The 25,864-nt window shown below is 38.9% G+C and overlaps 1 protein-coding gene across 1 annotated transcript in view; it reads left to right on the forward strand.

Annotated features, from left to right (window-relative positions):
- The window catches only part of dchs2 (dachsous cadherin-related 2), a 53,473-nt gene extending 36,855 nt beyond the window's left edge, over positions 1–16,618 (forward strand). Inside the window, exons 14-21 of the mRNA XM_041263717.1 lie at positions 11–871; positions 1,266–1,379; positions 9,477–9,688; positions 10,433–10,584; positions 10,956–11,086; positions 11,600–11,886; positions 12,474–12,615; positions 13,714–16,618. Of these exons, the coding sequence (XP_041119651.1) occupies positions 11–871; positions 1,266–1,379; positions 9,477–9,688; positions 10,433–10,584; positions 10,956–11,086; positions 11,600–11,886; positions 12,474–12,615; positions 13,714–16,343 (4,529 nt within the window). The 3' untranslated portion in view covers positions 16,344–16,618. The remainder of the gene's footprint in view (positions 1–10; positions 872–1,265; positions 1,380–9,476; positions 9,689–10,432; positions 10,585–10,955; positions 11,087–11,599; positions 11,887–12,473; positions 12,616–13,713) is intronic.
- The last annotated feature ends 9,246 nt before the right edge of the window (positions 16,619–25,864 follow it).

Genomic DNA, 25,864 nt, shown 5'->3' on the forward strand with positions numbered 1-25,864 from the left:
TCTTTTCCAGATGAAAGTGCTGGTGGACATTTTGTCATCAATTCTACCACTGGGGCACTTCGTACAACTGAAGCATTAGACAGGGAAGAAAGATGTAACTACACCATCGTTATTGAGGCCCGTGACCTGGGAACTCCACAGCGAAGCTCCACTGCCGAGTTGAGAATCACAGTCTTGGACGTTAATGACAACAGCCCAGAGTTCAGCAAAACCCATTACCGGACATCAGTCAGCGAAGACTTGGTAGTGGGGTCAGAGGTTCTCCAGCTGACAGCAACTGACAAAGACGAAGGTTCCAACGGAGAAGTTATGTATTCCCTCATTGATGATACCCTTGGGATGTTTACTATAAACAGCTCAACTGGCACTGTGATGACCACCATGCAGCTGGACAGAGAGACCAAGTCACAATACGTGTTTCGGGCAGTAGCAAACGACTGTAGCACCCAAAGGCCACGGAGTTCAACAGTCAACGTCATGGTGCACATCGAAGACATCAATGACAATGCCCCAGTTTTTATTCAGAACCCAGTCAACGGCCAAGTTTCCATGGAAACAGCTCTAAACCAGACCATAGCAACAGTAAGAGCTGACGACAGTGACCTTGGCCAGAATGGAGAAGTGGTGTTCAGTTTTGCAGAGCCAGATTTGCTTTTTGACATTAACCGTCAGACTGGAGATATCTGGTTGAAGAGCTTGATTCCATCCAGTGAATTTGGAACAAAAGTCCTCCATGTGATTGCGGCAGATCAGGGAATCCCAGTGCAGAACTCTTCCGGTCTGGTTATGGTTCATTTACAGGGTGAGGAGCCTAGGATCTGGTTCACTCAACCTGTCTATAAAGCAGCAATTCCTGAAAATAGCAAATCTGGTAAGACCGTATGTCATGTTTAGATAGATTTGGGGCACTGAATTGTTTATGAAGTATAAGCTTCCAGACTTGGTAACATAGGGGAGAAGTGTAGCTCTAAAAAACATCCTATTTTTTTTATCAACATGTGTCTACCAGGAAAGAGCATGTCTCATTTAAATCCCTTATATTCCATTTATTAACTCCACAGAATGGCATTGAAATGTCTGTTTTAGATGCCATCCTTCAGAAACAAGACTACATTTTTAAGGTTATATCTGTTTTACAGGCATTAAAACATCACCTGGATATTCTTTAAAAAAAGAGCAGTTGTCATCACCCATCTCCTTCAAAATGATCATAAATAAAATACACACTTTTATTAATAAATGTTTTGCTAATCTTTTTGCATTAGGTTCCACGGTTGTGACTGTTACTGCCCATGACCGTAACAAAGACGCAAGGAAAATAAAATACAGCATTTTTAGTGGGAACGAAAATGAAGCTTTCACAATAAACACAGACACTGGTAAGTTCTACAGGCTTGATACAGTATATAAATTAAATAATTGTGGGTGATCTAATGATCCACCGTAGGAGTGTTTTTTATCCAATAGAGCATCAGGGACGGCAATTAATAAGCTAGCACTTGCATTACACATTCCTACAATAATCCTCTTCTATACTGCAGCAATTACCAACATGCATTCTTATTCCTGTGTTTTGAAAAAGCCCACACTGGCTTAAAATGTCTAGCCTGAATTCTGTATTATCAAATGCCTGAATTATCAAAATAAAATTATTAAACTAGCTAAATCCCAAGAGATAATTCAACTAGCTAAATCCCAAGATATAATTCAACTAGCTAAATCCCAAGATATAATTCAACTAGCTAAATCCCAAGATATAATTCAACTAGCTAAATCCCAAAATATAATTCAACTAGCTAAATCCCAAGATATAATTCAACTAGTTAAATTGCAAAATATAATTCAACTAGCTGGAATCCCAAGATATAATTCAACTAGCTAAATCCCAAGATATAATTCAACTAGTTAAATTGCAAGATATAATTCAACTAGCTAAATCCCAAGATATAATTCAACTAGTTAAATCCCAAGATATAATTCAACTAGCTAAATCCCAAGATATAATTCAACTAGTTAAATTGCAAGATATAATTCAACTAGTTAAATTGCAAGATATAATTCAACTAGCTAAATCCCAAGATATAATTCAACTAGCTAAATCCCAAGATATAATTCAACTAGCTAAATCCCAAGATATAATTCAACTAGCTAAATCCCAAGATATAATTCAACTAGCTAAATTGTTGTGCTGCTCAGATCATTTACTAAAAGTATTGATTGTTTCACTTACAATTAGTTCAATAAGCCTTTGTTATCCAATTGGACACTTCTTTTTCAGATTTATGGAAACATTTTTGTTTGCGGTAGTCAAAGAAGGCAGTTTTCTGCCAAAACAGCCTGTTGTTTCTTGGAAGGCAAATGATACCCTTGGGATGGTGCCCTATACATCTTTTAAAACAAAATGATCCTTCCTTAGTCGATATAGGCGCTATAATAAAGGGTATTACAGTATTTAAAATAAGGCTAAATCTACGTTTAATTGACTAAATGTCTAAACCCAGAGTTAATCAGTCGTTTAACCATTTAAACATGCAAGCAATTTATGTTTCAGTAACTTCAAATTTGTATATTTTACTTGCATTATTTTAAGACCCATTTTAATCAGTTTTGTATTTTAAGTGTTTCTGACAGATTCACACAGTCAAACATAATAAGTATATATGAAACTATAACATGAAGAAAAACTGATCTTACCTTTATACTTGTCTTTTGCCTTTTTTCAGAGAATACAGTTAACTTTTTTACATTAAACTGCAGTCCTCAAGCTGCAAATAATCCATGGCAGAAAACTTTATTCCAAAAAAGCTTTAGTTCAGAAAACTTTAGTCCAAAATCAACAAGTTTCTTTCATTTGTTATGTATTTACAAAAAATAAAATTGAAAATGTAAGGGGAAGCAACATATAGCGTACTTCAACGGTAAAATCCACTTTTTAGATTTTTGTGCAAGAAAACTAGTTTGTCAACATTTTCTGGGCCTAGTGAACTTCTCAGCTTTGTCACAATATTCCCAGCCTTTGAAAAAAGTCTCTCAAATGGTACTGAAGTAGCTGGCACGGTGAGGTATATGTGTCCAAATTTTTGCCAGTCGCGGGTATTTGTGACCATTCACTGCTCACCATTTCAGTGGGTTACTTTCAACATCCAAATCGGGTTTGCATAGGTACTGCACAAGCTCACATTCATTTACATTTGATGCCGGTGGAGCTTTGCTCTGTCTCCCTAGAAAAAAACACAGTGTTGAGTGGGGATCCTCACGGCCTTTCTTTGCAGGTGAGGTTGTTTCGCTCTGTTTGAGAGGTGGAGGCTTTGTTATCGACAGCTGTAAGTGTGTTTTCAGTGGCTGGGAAGATCACTGCGTGCATTTCATTCTTTGTCACCCCATACGCTAGCTCCTTCAAATCAGTCTGTAAACTCCAGCGATTTGTAGCGTGGGTCCAGTACAGCTGAAAGCATCGATACTGACTGTGCATCAGTAATCTCAAACCTTGTTCGGATTTCCTCAATCCTTAGCCATTTGAACGTTTTGATGGAAGGCAGATCTTCATTTGAAACAACGAGATGGTTGCTGATTAACCCATGCATTAGTGGATGTATGAAAGATGCAAACATGTTTGAAGTGGTCTCACCAGACAGAGCAGTTATAGCACAGTACAACGGCTTTACTTGCTAGAGATTCAGCTTTTTCCCAGCTCTCGTCTTTCAATTCAAGGGTGCGGGCATCTGGAAGTTTGGTGATTCTCCTATCACTTAAGACAGCACAAACTGCCCACATTTGTTCCAAGAGATGCTTCAACATGAGAAAGTCGGTTTTCCAGCGTGCTTTAACATGCTGAACAAGCTCATGTTGAGGAAGATTCATTACGCGTTGCTGTTCTTGAAGCGTGTTCCAAGCACAAGTGCTGTGCTTAAAGGGACCCACAAGCTTCTCTAAGCAGGTGGGAGATGCGGTCAGTTTTAAGACCAGCCTGAACTGCAAGCTGTAGCGAGTGGGCAGTGCAACCAAGGTCCTGAGCATTGCAGCTCATTTCGCCAAGCCTCTGCATGTTTGAAGCATTAGCATGAACAACAGCTACAACTTTGCCATGAAGATTCCAAGATTCTGCTACGTTTTGAACAAAATTGGCAAGTATGTCAGACGTATGACATTCTTCTATTTCTTTTGTACACAAGACTGCAGTTTTAAACTCCCATTTATCAGTGATGTAGTGATGAGAAACGAAATGTAAGAATCTTGCTCTTGATGTCCAACAGTCTATCGCCAAGCTTACGTGTGTAGCTTTATCTGGGGCTTCTTGCAAGTTAGTTTTCACAGTGTCATACAGACCGTGTATTCGATTTAGTACGGATGGCCATGATGGTACCTTGTAATTGGGCTCAATGAAAGGCAGCAACTGGCGAAATCCATCACCTTCCACTGTGCGAATACGCAAGCAATCTCGTGCAATCATTTCTGCAATTACTTCTGATATCCTTTCAGCTCTTAACGGGTCACAAGTCCGCGGGCGCGTAAATTGTGTAATCTGTGCCTGTCTTGCAGTGACTGATCCTTCACTGATGCTCTGTGGATGCCTCAGTCGAAGGTGGTTCAGCATTGTACCAGTGGAGCCTCCCTGATAAACTAAACTGCTTGAACAAACTGTACACCTGACAGTACTTTCGTCAAATTTTACAAAAAAATCCCAATTGGGACTTTTCTTTTTAGATTTAGACATGTTGTTCATACACGTTATTACAATCTTTACTACCACATTAGAGGATATAGTTGATTAATGCACATCACTTTCATTGGTTGAGGACCGATCACATGAGAGAACACCATGATAGGATAGGAGAGGAGGGGGATTGGGGGTTGACGCAAATGTAAAAAGGCAAAACTATAAGTTACAGATGTAGAAAAAGACGTAATCTAAGGAAACACACTCTTTTTTTTGTCAACTGGGGTTTAAACGTATATCATTTTTTTTAAATGAAAATATTTTTTATCCATGTTTACCGTTTAAACATTTAACGCCTTAATTTAAAATGTATTGAAATTCACAGGTGGGTTGATACATGGTTGTCACAGAGATAGAATGATTCTTGGTGATAAATCTCCCTCCTGGCCTGAGAGGGTGCTGTGTAAAGGGAACAGAGCCCTGGACTGGACGGCCAGACAATTCATTCACAGGGTTAGGTGGAAGTAGGCCATCTAGAAAGGGGGCGGAGCTACGGTACACCAAATCATTGACCCAGAAGGGAAGCAATGTGGCAGCCATGGATTCAGGAGCGGTTGCAATCATTAACCAAGGGGGCATGATTGACGTAACATAAGGGGACTTAGCGAGGTGATCTGTTCCATTGCTATGGGTAACGCTGAACTGGAAGGAGAACCACACTGTTATCGCTAGTGTTTTGGACAACACTGCACTTGTGTCACGATTAACTGTATTGGCACCGCAAGCACTATAGCACTCACTGTGTATTTGTGATCGTGTTTGTGTTATTTGTAGATGTTTAAATACCAGGACTATTATTTTAGGACTGAACCCGTTAATTAAACAGAGCAATACACAACGCTGTTTACTGTCTGCTCTCATTATTGTTTACTGTTGTCATCAAATTTTGAATTACAAATAAAACCATAATTCCACCAGTACTTTGTTCTTTGTCCTTGTCTTGAGCACTGCAAACCACTTTGCCACACTGCTTTACTCCAGAATGAAATGCAGTCACATCTAGAACTGAATTAGATATCATTGTTTTTCATATATTCTCTGTACCACCAACTAAATAAAGGAATTGATTCAAAGTGAATTTGATTGATGGTACTGGACAAAAACTGGACTGACTGGAAAATATGTGATACAGGCATACATTTCTGTAAATGGATTGTTTCCTGATTTCTGCTACAAATTCCTGAACTGTATTCTGTCATAAAAAAGGCTAAATCTCCCTATTGATTTTTATTACATGAGAGCAGCTGTTATGTACTTCATGCTAACATTGGACTCAGCATTCACTAAGCTAAAACTAGGTAGTTTTACTGTAATATATGAGCCTTCAGTGCTTTTCCTCCTCCCAGTAATGTGGATTTCCTATTAATCCAGGTGTTGATGGCTGAAGTGTAATGCTGGCTGTAGGGATCAGCCTTTTTGCCACCTTCACTATATGGAGTAACTCCTGTCCACTGAGTCCAGTATCTCTGAAAAGCCGGGTCATGGAGTGAGTGACAAATTCCTGGAAAAAGGCATGCTAAGACTGACCACAAGACAATGTCAGTTCTAAAGGTAGTTCCAGCAGTATCTGCCTGCATTCTCCAATCTCCAGCAGCCTCCAATTGCCCCAGGAAAATCTTAGTTCCAATAACCTTTCCTGTCGGTTGCTCTCCTGGATGGAGGAATGTCGTTCCCTGGTCCCAGCTATTGCTGATATTGGCACTGAGCTGTTGATCTTATTACACAGTTTTTCCAGTGGTAATGCCAAGCATTGCAGTACCTGGTCATGATGCCAAGTGAAGTGACCCAGGTACAGAACCACCCTAATCCTGTAAGAATGTGCTTCAGGGTAGCCGGTGATAAACACAAAGGGCATGCTGAGTTCTCTCCTACCCAGACATTCCGGTTTTGCGGTGCTGGAAGAAATTCATATGCGGACCTGATTATGAAGCTGATCCTCTGTTCAATTGTCAACAGCACCAGCCAATCTTACACCGTTCCACATTCTCCCATCTCATCCATTCTCCCTGCTTAGCCTGTGACACCGCCTTGACATTCCTCATCCTCTCCTACTGCTTTTGCACTTCAGTAATTACCAACTTCATCCTTTCAGCTGGAGTTGCTTTATGCCATCTTGGGGGAGCCGAACTGGGACCCACACCTGTTGTACTTGCCCCATGATATCACTTATACCTTGCAGCCTTTGCATCTTCCACCATGTCCTTTGCTGCCCACTTTCTCCCAGTTCTCACTACAGGTGCTACCTCCCTCACAAACAATCTTTATTTTATATAGCGCCTTTTATAGTGGACCACCATCACAAAGAAGTTTACAAGATGCAGTAACAAGAAAATCCATAATACTTTAAATACAGAGAAATGCATAATGCATGGTATACAGTAAAAAAAAAAAAATGCATAAAACATTAAATACAGTGGAAAGTGCATAATACATGATAGTAACATAATACATGAAATAGTACCAGCAACATAGCAGCGAAATAGCAGATATCAGGCTTAAAGTGCATGGAAAGCAAGAAAGAACAGGTGGGTCTTGAGAGTTGATTTAAAGCGAGCGACAATGGGATCATCATACACCAAAGGCTAAACTTGTCACACAAGCATACTTTAATACCGCTGTTAGCTGAGACTGGTACATGGAGTTTTCCTTTACCGTAGAATACTACCCTGCTACATAGAACTCCCACCCATTTCCCAATGTGTGAACTAATCAAGGCTTTCAGCCTATCTATTGTTGATAGGGAAACCTCATACACAGTAAGCAGCCACAGCAACCGTCGAAGAAGTCCACACTGAAAGCACCAGAGTTTAGCTTGCCTAGTAAAGCACTACTGTCTATCCTCTTCAGCCTTAGCACTGCCTGCTGTCTTACCTCTCCCACTTGGACTATGTCCTTTAAATCCCCATCGTACCAGCTCCCAAGACTCTACTGGCTTTTCAGACACCGTTGGGATGGTCTTTTCCATTAATATAGAACACTTTATTCACTAGTTTGCCTCCTTCATGTATGATGATGGAGTTGCTCCTCGACTTGGCAGGATCGAAGTGCATACATGCTCATCTGATGTTATTTGCTAGTTTGCCAAGTAACCGATTGGTGCACACTACCGTTGTCATCATGGTGATCATGTCATCCATGTGTGCTCTAAGTGATGGAAGCCACATGCCAGAACCCAGCTGTTCTACTCCCACTAACCATTTTGAGGCCCTAAAATGACTTCCATTAGCATGGTAAAGACCAGTGGAGAAATGGCGCAACCTGCCATGATTCTGACTTTGAGAAACTGCCAAGTAATAGTAAACTCTGGAGTTAGTAAACAGAACCGCAAATCCCTGTGTGGAAGGGGTGTGGGTAATTCACTGACCAGGAGACAGACAGGTGTACTTGGAAACACCACACAGGTGCCCAGCTTTATTTTGGACTGGTTCTTATTTTTCTCCGGCAGAGGGCACTGTTGACCGTGGGCTGCCTATCAACGATGATAGACAGCACCACGGAAATACCACAGCTGGTACACAAACAGCAAGTGCACTCGCAGGTGCTCAAAGAAATAATAATGAAAACAGAAGGAGAAAAGAACAAGGGAAAATAAAACAGTAATAAAACTACAAATAAAAGGTGCTGCACTCGGCAGCGTTATCCCGGTCGCCGCTACCCGCACGACCCTGATCACCGTCCTATTCAATCAGCTATCTAGCCTACTCTTTTACAATACGCTGGGGTCTGCCCAAGGATTCCCCGCTCTCTCTCTCTGTCTCGCTGTGAATCTTTATTTTTCTCTCGGCTAATTCCCGGTCCTGAATCAAAGCTTCCGCACTCTTGGCGTGTCTAAGTGGGCAGACCTGAAGAAACAACAGAGCGTTATTTTATAGGACCAACAATCACCCAAGACCCGCCTCTCAGCCATTCAGAGAGGGGGAAAGTCCACACACCCACTTTCCCACCTCCCCGTGTCACTGCCATGACTCACAGGAGGTTGTTGGGCGACTGCCGCCCTCTTCCTGCAGCCCGTGAACACGCCAGCAGAGTCAGCACAGATCTCTCCCTGTTACACCCTGAATTAAGCTTTCACTAACCCTGGTATTGTACTGGGTTCGCTGAAGAACTCAAATGCATCCCAAAGGAGCTTATGTAGCACTGAACCATAGGCAATAGCTAAATCTACGAATATTACATGGAGCTCCTCCTCCATTTTTTGTAGAATGACTCTCTTGCCAGATCACACTGACATATTCCAAGCACCCTGGAAAACCTGAGATACCAGCTTTCTGTATGTGGGTGTCGATCATTCGGTTCTTGAATAGATCAGTTGACAACCTTTGTATCACAATGTTGAAGAATGTCTTACCCTCCTTATCTAACAGGGAAATTGAACAGAATGTTCCTGTGCTGGTTGATTCTTTCACAGTTTCAGTCACAATAATGGGCAAGACAGGAGATTAGACATAGTGAATGATAGTGAACACTCAGCTGCTGGAGCTTCCATATGCTATCAAGTAGACAACTGTTTGGCCTTGATGAGCTATTGATGGTGTCACGGCAGGTGCTTGGTTTTTTTCCCCTTGATTTCCAGACTTGAAACGCAAACAGAATGCAGTAGACCTACACGTTACCTGACACTGCCTGCCAAAACAATAACAGGCAATGTACTGCTATGGGGTGAAACTGTAGAACTGTAAAATGAGCCATAAAAATGTTAAGCAGAAAGGGGAGGAGTGAGGTTGACTATTATATGAATAGTTTCACATTTCATACACAGGTTACATTTCTGTAAAGGATCACAAAAGCCTGGATTTCGAGATGCAGGATAAGATTCATCTTGTGGTCCTGGCTGAAAATACCTGGCAGACTGCGTACTGCAGAATAACAATCACAATTCAAGATGTGAATGACAACCCACCAAGATTCGAACAAAGTTACTATAAAACAGCGGTGTGGGAAGGGCAAATTCACAACACTTATATCATGCAGGTAAAGGACCGCCTGTTTTTTCAAATCAAGCTAAGCTGTTAAGACCACAACTCCCAATAAAATACTTCAGCACTCATTATTTTAAGAAGAGGATATAAAATCCACCTTACGTACTATAAATATACACCATTTTGCTATATGTAATTCGGTAGAGTTATTAGCTATATATGTTATAACTGGAAATCAAGGAAGTCATCAAGAATGATTTCTAAGCTTTTGTTCCAGTGAAACGAATAGCACTGTTTGGTTTGCTTATGGCATTCACTATTAATTAAAGTTTAGCTGTAAACATATTGTTCAGCTTATTAATAATATAATGTGTTTTTTGTTGTTGTTCTTATTTCACTGAGAGTAGATTTTTATATTGCATTGCATTTTAATATAAAATATTTGATTATGATTAATCAGTATTTATCGGTATAACACACATTCAGGGCACCTTGTTATATATGTAAATACTAAATACAGAAATTGGTCTGCATGGTCAGACAGACCAGAGTTAAATACAATGTTTCACATCACAGTATACTGGCTTAGAGATTTAAAAATTTGCAAGGAACATCTTAATATATGGACAAAACATGTACTGTTATGGCCATCAGGGATCCTGTTGAGTAGCACTGTTTTGAAGCAAAGTCAGAAGGTAAATGTTGTATAAAGCAAGGGACTATGAAGTACATTCATAGTCACAAGCTTGTGCTTTCTTCTGGAATGACCAGATCTGTATTATTTCCCCATCTGCAGGTTTTTGCTACTGATGCTGACAGTGGCCTTAACGGGCAGATAGAGTATTCGATCCTCTCTGGTAACCAAAATGAGGCCTTCCTCATAGACACAGCCCGAGGCATTGTAGCCACAAACACCATTCTGGATCGAGAAATCTTTTCATCGTACAAGTATGTGTCTGTGTGTATGTTTTTGATCAACCAATGCATACTATATGTTCAAAAAAGGTTGATTGTAATAAACACACCTACCTACTGTAACCTCATAAAAGTTTGCCGTAGTAAATTTGCAGTCATTTTTGCAGTTTTCTGATACTTTTCCCATGATTATACTATTCATTTACCATGGTTGCCATGTTTTTTAAATTATACTTTACCAGGCCTCTTGGGGCTTTACAATGCTTAGCTGTGCTACACATTCAAATACTTAAACCAAATTTATACTGCCAAGTACAGCAACTCGGAGCTCATGGTTTCTCAGAATGAATGGTTAATTTAAAGAAAATAAATGTATGTACCTTGTAACATGTCTGGCTTTGCAGGCTGATTCTTTTGGCTACTGATAAAGGCAGCCCCCAACTGACTGCTACCACCACAGTGAGAATCCAGGTAGTGGACGTCAATGACAACGCCCCAGCGATCCCTCCGATGGAGCCTGCTGAAATTGCTGAGAGTGAGCCAGCCAGCACATTTTTACCATAACATTTCCTTAGGATTCTGCATCTGGCTTTATTTAATACCACTAAATGCCTGGATTTGATGAAACTTTGCCTGGTCATTTCTTGCAGTTTCTTGACAAAAAAAAAAAAAAAAAAAAGAATTTCGCACACATAAAAAGTGCAAGATGGCACAGTGGATATGTGGTTCAACAGAAACATTGCAGAATACTTAGGGAATGGGTGCCCTCCCCAGTCGTTTAAAGCTCAGAGTAGATTGTCTCATAACAGGCTGCAATACATTATAAAATAATCACTAGCTTTACCCTTTAAGCAATTAAAAAAAACTACAATCCAACAATAACAAGCTCCTCTGTTCAGGCACAGATCTTAAGCTTAGAGCAGAACTTATCGTTATTAATGCAAAAATAAAACCCAGGGATAAAAATTGCACGTGTGGGTTATTTTGTTTCCATTTTAAAAATGCATTAAGTAAAGCTGAATATGGTTATTTTTTTGTCGTTCATCAGACCTTCCAGCTGGCTACATGGTAACACAAGTATCAGCGAATGACGTGGACCTGAGCCCAGCTCTGTCCTACAGTTTTGCTGACAATGGGAATCCAGGCGGTAAATTTGCCATCGATCCTTATACCGGAGTAATCACACTGACTGAATCGCTGGACTATGAGGAAAGCCCCCAGTATGTTTTACAGATCAAAGCCTCGGATTCTATTCATGAAACAGGAGCAGAACTCAGGGTCCACGTGCTTGATGTCAATGACAATCCACCTGTCTTCTCCCAGGAGTCATACCAGGTAAACATTGCGTTTTGGTCCTTCATAATTCTGTCAGGGTTCCACGTTTCCTCTTTGTCATCTTTTCTTTATTTAATGAATATTGCTAGGACTATTCTTTTATATATTAATATTATGTCATTTGTTTTGCTTTTAGATTTATTGTGTTTGTGATTTTAGTACATTTTTTCATAGGCCTCATCGTGTTGAATTGTTTGGTGGTTTTGTGAAGTGGAACAAGCTAATTTCACTTGTGACCTAACCCATATTAGTACCCAGAGCTCTAGAATAGGGAAATGTACCGTGTGAGAGGCCTGCTTTAAGAATTTAGTGTTGGTTTCACAGATCCAGATTAGCACTAATCTTGAACTACCTAATGTTAACTTTGGTAAGGCAGTCCAACATCAGGCTTTGTGAAAGCAACAGTATATGTTTACTATAAATACACTGAATTAAAATTAAAATGAACAAATGTCTTGATGAACAGAATCTTTAAAGTCATGTCATATAACACAATGGTTGTACGTTTGTTTGTTTTAGTTGTGGTAATAAAATTAACCATCAATAGCTTGATTCCTGTTTTTGTTTCTTTATTGATTTCTACAAAGATCGTATTGGCTGAATTGACTCCAATGGATACATTTGTTCTGGCACTGTCAGCCACGGACAGAGATTCAGGACTCAATGGAGAGGTTTCCTACCGGCTCCTTTCATCAGCTTCGAAGGGGTTTTATATCAATTTGAAAAATGGTGAGTATATTCATGCATATGGCATCTGTGCCTCAATTAGCTGATAGTGCTAAATAAGGATACAGTTGCCACATTTTGTCACCTTTACACAGAATCACCTCATGAAACTATTCCCTAATCAGTCTGTACATAATGTGTTATTTCACCAATTCCTGACATGAATCTGCAACAACATGTTTATGCAGGCAAAAAAAGCAATACATGAGTCTATGATAGAGGCCTCGGAAGTACTGTTGTTAATTTTGAAAAAAATCACTTTTAAAGGCTGTTTGACTCCAATGGTTTAGTAAGCAAAGTGTTTAATCTATTCATGCCTGACCATTTATTGGTTTGGTGCCTTGCAAATAATGCCAGATAACTACTTCCAATTCTGCAAGTGGTCAGTTGCTTCATTCTTTATTAACATTTGGATATTATAGAAATGTATTTTCAGTAGCAATGTGTTATTTGTTTAAGCTTAGAAATGTGAAGCATGTTCCATACTATACTGAAGAAGTTAAATAAGGAAATGACAGTGCCCCATATTGAAACCATATTTTTCTCTTAAATCATTAAAAATCCTCACAGCTAAATTAAAATGAGTGAAATCAGCCATGGCTAGAAAATGGCACTTATTTATGGTACATTCTCAGCTTTTCCGGATTAAAACGTGATTCATGACATTTTTGTTTTATGGCCAAAACTGAACATCAGAAAAAAAATGTTTATTGAATGTTTTTGTGGAAAAATAACTGAAGGAAAGTCACACTTGGAATTGTGTTGATAACAGTAGATTGTGATGTTTTTTCCTCTTTTTTGTGTAATATTTAAATGCACACACACATGTACGCTGCATATATTAAAATACTGTCATTTCAAATTTATACACTATATTTTGAAGATATTAATGGTCAAAGACGAGAGACATTGGCTTGATCATAAATATAAAACAAAATAGAAAGGTTTAACGTTACATCCAGTTGACTTTTGGCCAAGCAACTGGTATTGTCTTGTGTAGTTCTATCTATACTGAGCAAGGCCAACACTGCTTAGTTCTTGACACACAGTATATAAGAATGCAGTTACTTTGGTTGCATTATGAAGTCTCTTTTTTTGCAGGCTCTTTATTCACCAGCAAGCCGCTGAGGTATTTTATGGAGAGCTCTGTGGTACAGCTCCTTGTGGAAGCCAATGATGGTGGAGACCCAGCTTTGACAGCTGTGACTTCTGTGGAAATACAAATACAAGACATCAATGACCACGCACCTCAGTTCATGCAAGCCACATACCAAGTGAGCGTGTCCGAAGATGCAGCAGTCGGGAGCACCGTGCTGTATCTCTCAGCTTCTGACCAGGACTTGTCCCATGAGAACTCTTACCTTGACTACACCATCTTTGGTGGCAATGAGCAGAACAGATTTTGCATTGAGACCAGTGTTTTACAGGCAGACGATGAGTACAAGACAGTGGGCAAGCTTGTGCTGTGCAATCGCCTGGACCGCGAAAACACAATGAACTACACCCTGGTGGTAGTTGTCTCTGATCGGGGGACACCTCCACTAAATTCTTCTGCAGTTGTCTCAGTAACTGTGCTAGATGCTAATGATAACCCTCCTGTCTTCAGCCGATTGGAATACCACATTCAGGTCAGCGAAAGCATTCCCCTGGGGAGTAGGCTCACTCAGGTGTCAGCTCATGACCCAGACGAAGGAGTCAATGCTGAAATAAAGTTTCACATTGTTTCTGGCAATGATAAAGGACACTTTAGACTAGACCACAGAAGTGGTGCAGTGGAACTGAACCAGAGTTTGGATTATGAAGAAAATACCAAATTCACATTGACCATCCAAGCCACTGATGGCAGCAGCATGGGGAGCAGAAAAATAGCCTTTGCTGTGCTGTTCATCACTGTGCTGGATGAGAATGATAACTCTCCCTACTTTATGTTCCCTGCCATGAACTGCTCAATCTTGGAAAATCAGGCTGCCTTTACTCATGTTTGCTCACTCTATGCAATGGACCATGATTCAGGCCCATTTGGACAGGTGACCTACTCTATTTTGTCACCATGCTCAGTAGATTATGAAAGTCCAAATAAAAAGGAGGCTTTTGCAATAGACTCCTTGACTGGGGACATCTATTCCAAACAAACTTTTGACTATGAAAGAGAGAATAGGTACTGCTTTATGGTCCAAGCTAAAGACAAAGGCGACCAAACAGCAACAATTATGGTTCAGGTGGACATTGAGAGTGTTGACGAGTTCAGCCCTGTCTTCTCACGAACAGAATATTACTTTGAGCTCCCTGAGAACTCTGAAGTGGGGCAGAGCATCGGCCAGGTCTCAGCCATAGACAATGATGGTGGAATAGATGGGGTTCTTGTGTATTCCTTGGCTGAGTCCTCTCAGTTCTTTTCAGTGAACAGAACCAGTGGAACCGTGTATCTCACCAGTGCTGTCTACAGGAAAAAAGGCATTGCCAAAAAGAGAGAGGACCTAATAGAGTTCAAGGTGAAAGCAAGCAGTCCCAAGTTTGATTCCAAGTCTGAAAGCTGCATCGTTATTGTCAACATCTCCAACTCTGCAGAGGCCTTCACTGGAATGCAGCTGAACAGCCTGACCATCAGCCTTGCCATTTCCTTTGTAGTATTCCTGCTGTTGGCCATTATTCTTGTGGCGCTTATTTTGAGATTTAGGAGGAAATATGTCAAAGTGAAAACAAGAACTGTAGATTCAATGGCTACAAGTTTAAACCACAGTATTTCGGATACACTTGAAAAAAGTAATGGCCATAGGCACAGCACCATTGTCCTTCAAGATTTAGCAGAGCAGGTGGACATCAGAGACAAGAAGGAGGTGACTAACCCCTGTAGGCACTCTGGCTCAAGTGGCAGGGGCTCTGCAGATGGAGATGCAGCCGAAGACGAAGAGATCAAGATGATCAATGAACATCCCTGCCGGAAAGGTTCTGGGTCTGCCCTAAACGAGAGGGCATCCAGGGTGCCAGACTCAGGGATACCTCAGGACTCAGACCAATTCTCTTGCCAGTCAGAGGAAGCAGATCTGGCTGTTACCACCACTGCCACTGTTGCCAACAGCTCAGAGAGCATTTACCACTTCAAAGAGGAAGGTGGAGGGGAAGGATGTGACCAAAACTATGCCTCAAATGAAGTACTGTCTAGAAGGATCACTGGCATGGCCATCAAAGAGAAAGACGTGTTGGCGCACAGTACAAAGAGATATATCTTCAACACTGATGGCCAGAGCTCCGCAAGGGCTTCCCTTACTTCGTTAGTGAGTGCAGAAGAGGAACTCAGAGGAAGCTATAACTGGGACTACTTAATGAACTGGGAGCCCAGATTTCAGCCACTGGCCTCTGTCTTTACAGACATTGCCGAGCTCCAGGATAATGGGTTACAAAAGCCAAATATTGCAAAAGAGTCCAGGGGTATTATTTATCCCCCTCCCTTAATCACGTCAGTGGCTCAGCCTGGAATCAGGGCGGTTCCACCGCGGTTGCCCACCTTTACCAACAGAGCAGCCTTCCCTAAATACACTCAATCTCCCCTCACTGGGAAGTCAGGTCTCACACCGTCCGCCATGACACCCAGCTTCTCTCCATCTCTGTCCCTGCTTACCATGCAAACTCCCACATCGTCCCCAGTTGTTTCAGAGACAGGCATCACTGGCCCATCCAAAAGAGCAACCCTTCATCCTTCAACACCCAGAGAAGAAGACATGCAAGTGTAAACTACTAATATTTTAGTATTCTCTAAAGACACTACCCTTTTCCTTTAACTAAATGGTTCTCACATTTTTAGCAATATGTATTTAAAAAAAAAAAAAAACTGTGATTAAGAAACTAATAAAGAACTGTTTTGTCAAGAGTTTTTGTTTTAATTCAAAGTGGAACCAAACAAAACTTTCTACCCTTAAGTAAAACCTCAGTAGCATTTACATTACATGCTTTGGTTCAAGGGATGCGTGTTTTGAAAAAAAACAGTGTGCTGAAGCTTTATGTAAAATTGAACACTTAGGGCCCTATTTAGCAAATGTGTGCGCAGCCACTATCACTAGGGCAAAAATGACTGTCTTTGCAAAGCGCTGCAATAGTGCACGAAAATATGATTTAGAAGTCGGATCTCATGCCTGGGCTAACACACATCAAATAGCAACTCATGCGACCAGTCTATCAAAGCACAGTGGGTAGGAGTAAGTTTACAACCAATAAGGATTCAACATTCCCTTTAAGAGAACCTGTGTATCTGCAATAGCAAACAGAGGGTATTGTGAAACCAGAAAAAAGAAGGAAGAAGAAACAAGCGACTCAAGCAAGGCTACATTTTTTTAGCATTCTGGGGGAGGGACAGTGAATACTTATGAAATTAAAAAAAGTAATTTATATACAAAATTAATATTTTTTTCTGTTTCACATGCTGAGCGAGTGAGTGAGCAATGGGGGAGAGGGGGAGCAAAACATTTTCCTTAAGTTAGGCATGTATAGCTCACCTTTGAACAGTGAGCACCATCGCTGCCTTTATTATAAATGCTTTCCTCTTAAAAATATACTGATGATATGCATTTGCGTCTTATACAACAATAACAAAGTCCACATTTTTCATTGGTCCGCATGTGTACCTGTGTACCAGTTATGTGAACCCCTGTCTAAAAGGCTTTGTCTGACCTGCCCTGCACTTGCAGCATCTGCAACCTACACCACTGGGGCTTCAAGTTCAGCATCTGCTTCCCTCAAACCCTGTAATCTTTCCTCTGTAAATTCAACGTCCATTATGTAAAACACAACAACCCAGGGTGATATTGCTAACCTTCTGAGGAGTGTACTGTAGTGTTCCCCCAGAGACATCCAAACATCGGAATCGCATTTTGAGGATTCCAAATGTTTGCTCAATAGCCACCACTTCAGTGGATACCCGTTGTCCCCTATCAACCAGCCTCTCAGACTGTCATACAACTGAAACATAGCTGCCACATGTTAATTAAGTCATGAGCAGAGCAACGATAGTTTGCATACACATTTGTGATGTAGTTGTTTTGCATCACAGATCACACACTACTTGCATGTTGACAGAATAGGTCCACTTACGATTTACGTTGAGGTGCCTATTCTGTGTTGGTGCTCGGACCTTAGTGCTACAAGCAAACAGAGTGCTCTCTGCATGTTTCCTTCCAGGTCAACCTGCTTCCCTAATAGTTATAGATGACCATGTAAATTGCACAGTTTAGGCCTGGTTTTCACATGTCTACTGAAACACAAATGCTAACGCTGTTGATGGTTTGCTAAATTCCCACATTTGTATTAAAATGAGGTCACTACCCAAGTTCAGCCCATGTCAAGCGCTGACGCTAACTTGCCAAGAGGGCACAAAAACAAGTCTGCTTGCCCACAGATGCACCTGATTTTGGTGCATTAACTGTCCACAAAAGTGTTTTGCAATCGCCTTAGGGGTTTGCTAAATAGGGCCCTAAGCTTCATTAGATACAAGGCCATGTAAAATGTTAAATGAGTTTCAGCACATAAGAAAATATGACATTGCCATAAAAGTGGTCAGATCACTTGACTTGCTCTGCCGGGGATTATTGTCAGTCAATAAGTAATGTACAGTGTGCTCTGTCCAATAAAAGTCCAATTTGGATCAGCCAAGGAGATAGCTAGTTTTATATTGTGTAAGACTTTACAAAATATGTTTTCTTTCTGGGTAGATACATCCAGAACAACGTGCTTTACATTTTTGCTATATTTTGAGAATCATTTATTGATTTGTGATAAAATTGTCATAAAAATGACCATGGTTACTAACTTCTTTGAGGTATAGGCACCTGATTGGTTCAGAAAAGTTTTAAATCTTCTCCAGATTTGATTAAACTTTGTTCACAGTAACATTTGTATAGTATCTTGTTTAGACTAAAATAACCCTCACTGTGGAGCAAACTCCTGGTTTCAAAATAGGAAGAAACATATTCTTACCTCTTAGCCACCTGCTTTAAAAACTATTTGAGCAACTTATCTTCAGATAATGCTGCTGAATAAAAGCACATTAAAGTAAGATATAATTAGTATGGTTCGACGACATTTAGCATGTACGATGATGATTGGTGTAATGGTGGTACAATTTAAAAGGATGATTAATCTACTTGCTTTCTTCCATCATCTACAAAATATTAAATTTTAAACTGATGCTGAGAAACATAAAAAAGAATGTTTTCAAAAAGTTGCAATGCTTTTATATGTGCTAATGTTGTTACAATAAATTAGTATGGCCCAGCTCCGATTGCATGAAAGAAATGTTAAGCAAGCTGCCAAAATCCATTCACCCCTTGGGTGTACTATGGCATTTTCACAAAGAGTTTGGAAACACAAACTCTAAACCAACTCTGTAACGATCCACAAAGGAACCCACATTTACTAAGCAAACCTCAAGCAGCCTTAGCTTGCCTATAAAGCACACACCAGTGCCAGGTAAGCATCTGCCAGACAACCAAAACAATCAAACAAATGCATAAATGAGCTAATGAGGAAGGGCCAAGTAAAACCAATAACTTCTGTAATCAGCATTAAGTAACACACAAACCATGTAAGGCTTTTGTCTTAATTGGAATTCACTGGACATGAACATTAATGGGAAAGAATTATATATTGTACACTATTGTACAGCATGTAATGCAGAGTATATATAAAAAAAAGCTTTTCAGAACATCCTTCTTTGATCATTAACTGTTTTTTTGTTTTTATTTACAGTGAAAGAACTTGGTGAACATCATATAGTTAATGTACTCCCAATAGGTATAATGGTGATCATTAAAGGGTTTGTAGCTAACACAATACTTTCAGAATTTGTTCCTGTCATACAAATCCATTGTCATGATATACATGATATCACAAACTTATATTTACATTTTAAAACATCTGGTACTACACTAGGTAAAAGAACATTTTCAGTCTGCTTGTCTTCCCATCAAGGAAATCTGTTTCACTTATACTTCCTGGGTAACTTCACTTCAGCAGTGTCTTTGGGGTCAAGCATGTTCCTAGCTGCAAAGCATATCATCATAAGGGTAAGCAATTGGTTGGTTACTAACAGAAAAGACAGCCCTGAAGAATCAAGAGCAGTTAAAGTACTGTTTTAAATGAGTAATGACTATCAACTAATTATTTTAAGTATTACTACAGCTCTTAAAAAATAATCCAGTAGGTAATGGCCTACTTTACTGCGGAGAATGTTTTTATGGACCAAATGTTTGTGTGTACTGTATGAAGACATTTTCTAAAAGTGTTTATTTAACTGAATATTATCAGACAGTCTGAGTCTGAAACTAAATCGCAAATCACAGTGTGATATTCTTCAAAGATTCTGAAGCCATAAAGTTACAAATACTGTAGGCAGCGTTTCAGATAAGCTTCGTACTGGGTGTTTTATGCATTGATAAAACAGGAATTACGTATGATGTTTAAATTTAGTGTGAAAGGAATACACATTGCAATATTTTCACACAACTTGAGTTTGCATGTTTTCAAGCTTTTTGTACATAGTTGGTTCCTGACATCTCAGTGGTCAATTGTGAATATACTGCAGGCAGTTTCTAGAGAATGGATCATAGAAATGCCAGGCTAACTAATTGTAACATGTGACCAAAAATTCAATAAAAATAAGTAAATAAATAAATAACCACACAGTTGAATCCACTCACTTGCAAAGCATGTCTGTGACTGCTGAATAAGCGACTGGACTCGATCCTGAGGATTTCTCTGTGGCTTCTTAGTCCCTCTCAACCTAACCAATTGACCTATCTGTTAACCAGAGTTTTGGTGGTTTATGTTTTGGTTCTGAAAATAAATAATTGTCCTTAAAACCGCAAACAAAAGTAGATACAAAAAAGGGGGGAAAATAGATAATATTTCATAGGAAAATCACACTCATGGAATGTACATAAGAATGTGTGGCAGGGCGAAAACCCTGAATGTACATAGCATGTGTGTGTGGTAATGTAAGGTTGGCAGTGATGGGGTTAAATCTGTCCCTGCCAGCAATCACTGGTGTGGCCATTCCCCAGTTAGGTAACTGATGCTAATTGGGGAGGGGGCACATATATAAAAAGGAAAGAAAATTATTGGTGTGGGAAGTGGAGTAAGTTGTTATTGTGCTTTTTTGTTTAAACTTGTGCCCCATTTCATTTGTACCTCTTTTCTTTATTGTTTAATGAACTGCACAAATCATGCTTTCACTGCAGCTCCAAGACTCTGAGTGTCATTCCTGATGCTATTCTGCTACAGTATGTATCTTCCATAAAGATTAGTGTTGTTGACTTTAAAACCTCAAATTGCATGCATACATTTGTTGTGAAATAAATATCAATTAGCATGATCATTTTGCAAAACTCACTTTTACATTTGGGGTGGAGTTTTCTTTAATTTTTCCTTTTTTTTGGCAGGTCATCCCAAAACAAACTATGAAACTTAATTAAAAAAAAAAAACTTGTCTATTTTGGAGACTTGGCTGGCTGTTTTTGGATTTCCAGATGGTCTCATTAAAAACTGGCATAAATCAGTATTGAACAGACTACAAGTGCTACAGGGAAATGGTACTCAGCACACGTATATTTAAAGGTTTTCCTAAGGGGGTTGAGTTTCCACAAAGACAAGAAAGGGAAATTGTTCTATTTTTGTATTACTGGGAAAATGAAGATTATCTGCATTTCGTGGGGATTTGACTAATGTCCATGACTGCCCTGCAATTACTCTCCATGAAACCGTAATGTGTTGCATGGGATGGATAATGCTTAAAATAATATCAATTCAGACAGCACTGGTAAGGTGCAGCCCTTCGGGATACAAGTGTGCAAAATGGGAATGTTTCACCTGGGTCAACAGTGTAACATTATCTTTGGAAAGGCTGTCTGTGAAACCACTGGGACAGTTAGAGAAGACTATCATAACCTTTGGTTGTGGCTTTATATTTCAACTCGAAAGTGTCCAGAAAACATACTTTAGTACAACTGCCCTTCTCTTCCAAATGGCGATCAGGAAAAGCAAAGAAAGAAAAACACATAATTTAAACTACCTGTGTATAACAACTTTTTTGGGCACCAATATCCTCAGCATAAATTAATATTCAGTAATAGAATGTGGCATTGGTGTAGTTTTATCAGCAGCTCCACCTTGCCCCAGCATCCCAATAAATCAGATTACTCCCTTAAGCATTCTTATCATCACACTAATACACTACATGTAAATTTGATGTGCAATTTTCTTCTCCACATGCTTGTTCTACCTGACCAGTCCCAATACAAAAGCTTTTCAATTTTGGAAAGGTGGCTCAAGGAGCCTGTCATAGTACCTCAAGTCTCTGAGAAATGAGGCATTGGCAATGCTGTGGTGGCAGCTTTGTAAAATTGCTACCCCAAAGGGTTAATATTGTTCAAACTTCATGATAAAACTTGACCTAGAGAACCATAAAATACATGTACAGTGTACTGATTATTAAAGTCCAAACCATGTAGCTAATATTGCACACTGACTGTTTTATCATATAATTACCGGTATTTCCATTACTGGGCACAACCTCTGTTTTCCAAATACTCCAATATTGATCACAATTGATGAAAATAGAGGTGCAACACCATAAAAATAGATTGTAGATCACATTCCCATTTTTTATTTTTTATTATTTAAAAATAACAAAGTTAAAAACAAAGTAATGTTTTTGGTCAGATGGCCTTCATCAAGCTGTAGTAAATAGACAAAGCCCACACCATTAAATACATAAACACATGATCTCAATTAGCAAATTAATGATACGATCATAGACAATTAGCAATTCAAATAGTCATCATAATATTTGCAAGCAATACTATTAAGATACAATACAGATAGTTGAAAATATGTATATGCATTTTTTATTTTATGAGTCACACATTTCAATATTACCTTATTTATAATTAAATCTAATTATTTTTTCCAAACTTATTCATAAATATTTATGGATACACATACCCAGATAAATCCTCCAACACATTTTTTGATTGGTGAATGTTGTGTCTAGTTGAGCTTTTATAAGGAGCACAATGTTTGCAACATGCTTGTTTTAAACAATACTAATATTTTTAACATGCCTGACAAACCTGGAAAGTGTTCTAAATATTTGGTTGGTAAAGGTTCTATGGCCAAATCGTCCTGCGTATAATGGAAGAAGCCATTGGAAATTGAATCACATCATCATCTCAAGCCAATCCATGAACCACAGTTCATATAGAGATCTTAAAGTCCTGTATATACAGTAGGTCACTACACACAGAACCACACACAGAATTTAAACTCTAATTAACAGATCACAATCTGATGAAGTGCAATTTATAATTAAACCTCGGTTTTCAAATCAGTCTTAAAAGTTAAAAGTCCATCATGGGACATATATCCTGTACAGACAGTATAGCCTCAGAACTTGCCAACAGCACATATTCATAGCAACAACATAACAGTATTCAAAGCGACAATTTAAACATGAACAGGCCCGGCCCATGCCTTCCGGTGCTTGATTACAAAAACAAGACAGAGGTGATGAAGTATTAAATCAGTAACGTCAAATTAACTCAGCAAATTAAACAACAAATTCATTGTGTCCTAGCCCTCTTTCCATTGCCTTGTGTATGACTTTATATTGTCTCCGTAGAGTGAACATCCTAGCATACCATACCAAACCTTACAGCAATAAATGCCTGTAAACTGAATGTGTCTTCAGTGGGTTTGGAACCCAGTCAAAAAACATTCTCTATTAACACATGCAGGGGAAGGTCTATACTCTTTATAACATTATTTTCTTAATGACAAAGGCAGTAATGGATTTTCTGCACAGCGCACCACAAGAATGTCAGCGTATTGGTACAACACAAGCATTCTGTTGTGATTTGGCACAGCCCTGAAACTTGGTTGCTTCCAAATTTGGCTTTGACTGCAAAAACAAAACAAAACAAAAACCACATGTATATAGCTGTTTCCCTATATTTACTATTACAATGGCTTTTTGGCCTTGAAAGTAATTTTGACACATAAATCCCACATGTCAAATGATATAATACAAGCATCTGTGTGTCAGCACTGTTATTATTTATTTGTTTATTTATTTATTTCTTAGCCGACACCCTTACCCAGGGTGACTTACAGTTGTATACAAAAACTACATAAAGAAATACAGTGCAATTAAGAGCAAGATACAAAATTCAATAGCACATAGCCCAATAGTCTGGGAACCTTGAAGGAGAACAAGGAACACCGTTTTGGTCTCTTTGACGTACCTCCAGCACTCTGCAAGTAATTGGATACGAATTTGGATTGAAACTGTTTTGCTTGTTATCACCATCTTTTGAAAATATATAACAAGGGCAGCAATATTATAGATTTTGGTTTATCAGAGACTTGTGATACATTTTTTGTTTAATCTTAAAAATGTGTTTCTTCAACCATGTCTGCCAAGACTGATATGATATACACTGTGGTATGAGTCTTGGCCGTCACCAGTGCTCATATTTGGTGTGTAAAATGAGAAGCAGATGTCCTATCAGGTAGTTCTGCATTAGTAGTAAATGGGTGCCATTGCACTTCTAGGCATGTATTGAAGAGAAGATGATTGCCTGTGCAGGGTTAACAATACATTTAGTGATCGAGGGTCTGAGAGGAGTAAAATGTGTCCCAGTCATTCTGTCCCAAGACTGGAGGGTGTATGTTCCTTCAGAACCCTTCTCCTGATATCAAACAGGGAGGAGCATGACAATTTGTCAATGATCTTTGTTTTCGCCATATTTTTTTTAGTTTCTGTAGCCTACTTAAGATTTTGTACACAGAGCAAACACAATTACTACTGTAACAGGAGGGTAGAAATAAAGGATGTGACTGGGGCTCCTGCTGAACTGTTTCTGAGTTTCCTTCCAATCACCGATCAATTCAGGTGAGAATTTCGATGATGTAATCTTGAAATACTGCCAAGAAAATTGAATCTAGTTTTCAAACTGTAGAGGCCAGTCATGTGACAATGCATCAAATCTGTCTGGAAAATACAATGGCGTCCAAGCCCAGCTAAAAGAAATAAACCCTAACGTTGTTTATTTCATAATGCTCTGGCTGGTGAAAATCCTTGTGGTCTATTCAGTTGATTAACAGCTGGTTCAACAGACCCAGATCAGCTCTAATCTTGGATTACTTTGCCTGAAGTACCATAAAGTAAGATCAGTGCTAATCAGGATCTGTAAAACCAGCTGTCACGGTGCAGCAGATACCGGCATCATAATAAATCAATAAAATATTAACCATACTAAAAAAAATTTCTTTATATTTCACTGAGAGGAGTAAACTAAGAGTGCATTTAGTTTTTTTTTTTTTTTTTAAGGTTGTTTTCTTTTATTCTGAGTGGATTTTAATTTCAAGTTGAAGATGTCATGTTTTACTTCTATTTAAAAATTTAAAGAGACAGCTACTGTTTTTTGTTTCTTTAATAAAATTCCTGATTTTATTTATTTATTCCTGTTTTATACTCAAAGGCTTATTTAATTACATAATAAGCATGCTTTCTGAACTGGTGCTGGATGTTGCACACATTTCCAATAGTACATACAGTCGTATGTTTTGTATCTAGACAGTGTATAATTAATGTTTTATTACTATAAACTTAACTTGTGACCTGTATACTGTATATCATGCAGAAGTGCAAGTAAGAAACTTGTTTTAAAAAGGTGTGCAAGTATAGTACCAGTAATACATAACCAGTAGGCTACAATGCAGTTTTATATAAACATACAGATGTAGCATATTTCATAATAGATATTTATGTCTTATAGGAAAACCTTTCCCTTCCAGTTTGAGGTCCATATTACCAGGCATTACTATAACCCATATTTTGATATCCATTATTTTTTCTACAGTTACATTTAAGTAGCAGTTTAGTTACTATTCTAGTTAATGTCTAACAGAAATGGATCATAGGCCCATCCTCTGCTTTTGCCTGTTTCAAAGTAAGAGATCCATTGATTTTTGCAGCCTTTTGCAAACCACAGTACAAATGTGATTATATTTTATTTTCAGATTCTGAGATACGTTATTCTCGTGTTAAAATTACAATATTGAAAAATCTTAATAGAATTTGCAAACAAGTTTACCTCCATTATATACTTTGCCCAAATATTTGTCAAAATGCTACCTAAATATAATTTTAAAACACAAATATTTGAAAACTGATAAAATGGATGATCACTTTCTATGGTATATG

The sequence above is a fragment of the Polyodon spathula genome, chromosome 1, assembly GCF_017654505.1.
Source record: "Polyodon spathula isolate WHYD16114869_AA chromosome 1, ASM1765450v1, whole genome shotgun sequence".
In the NCBI taxonomy this organism is placed as follows: domain Eukaryota; kingdom Metazoa; phylum Chordata; class Actinopteri; order Acipenseriformes; family Polyodontidae; genus Polyodon; species Polyodon spathula.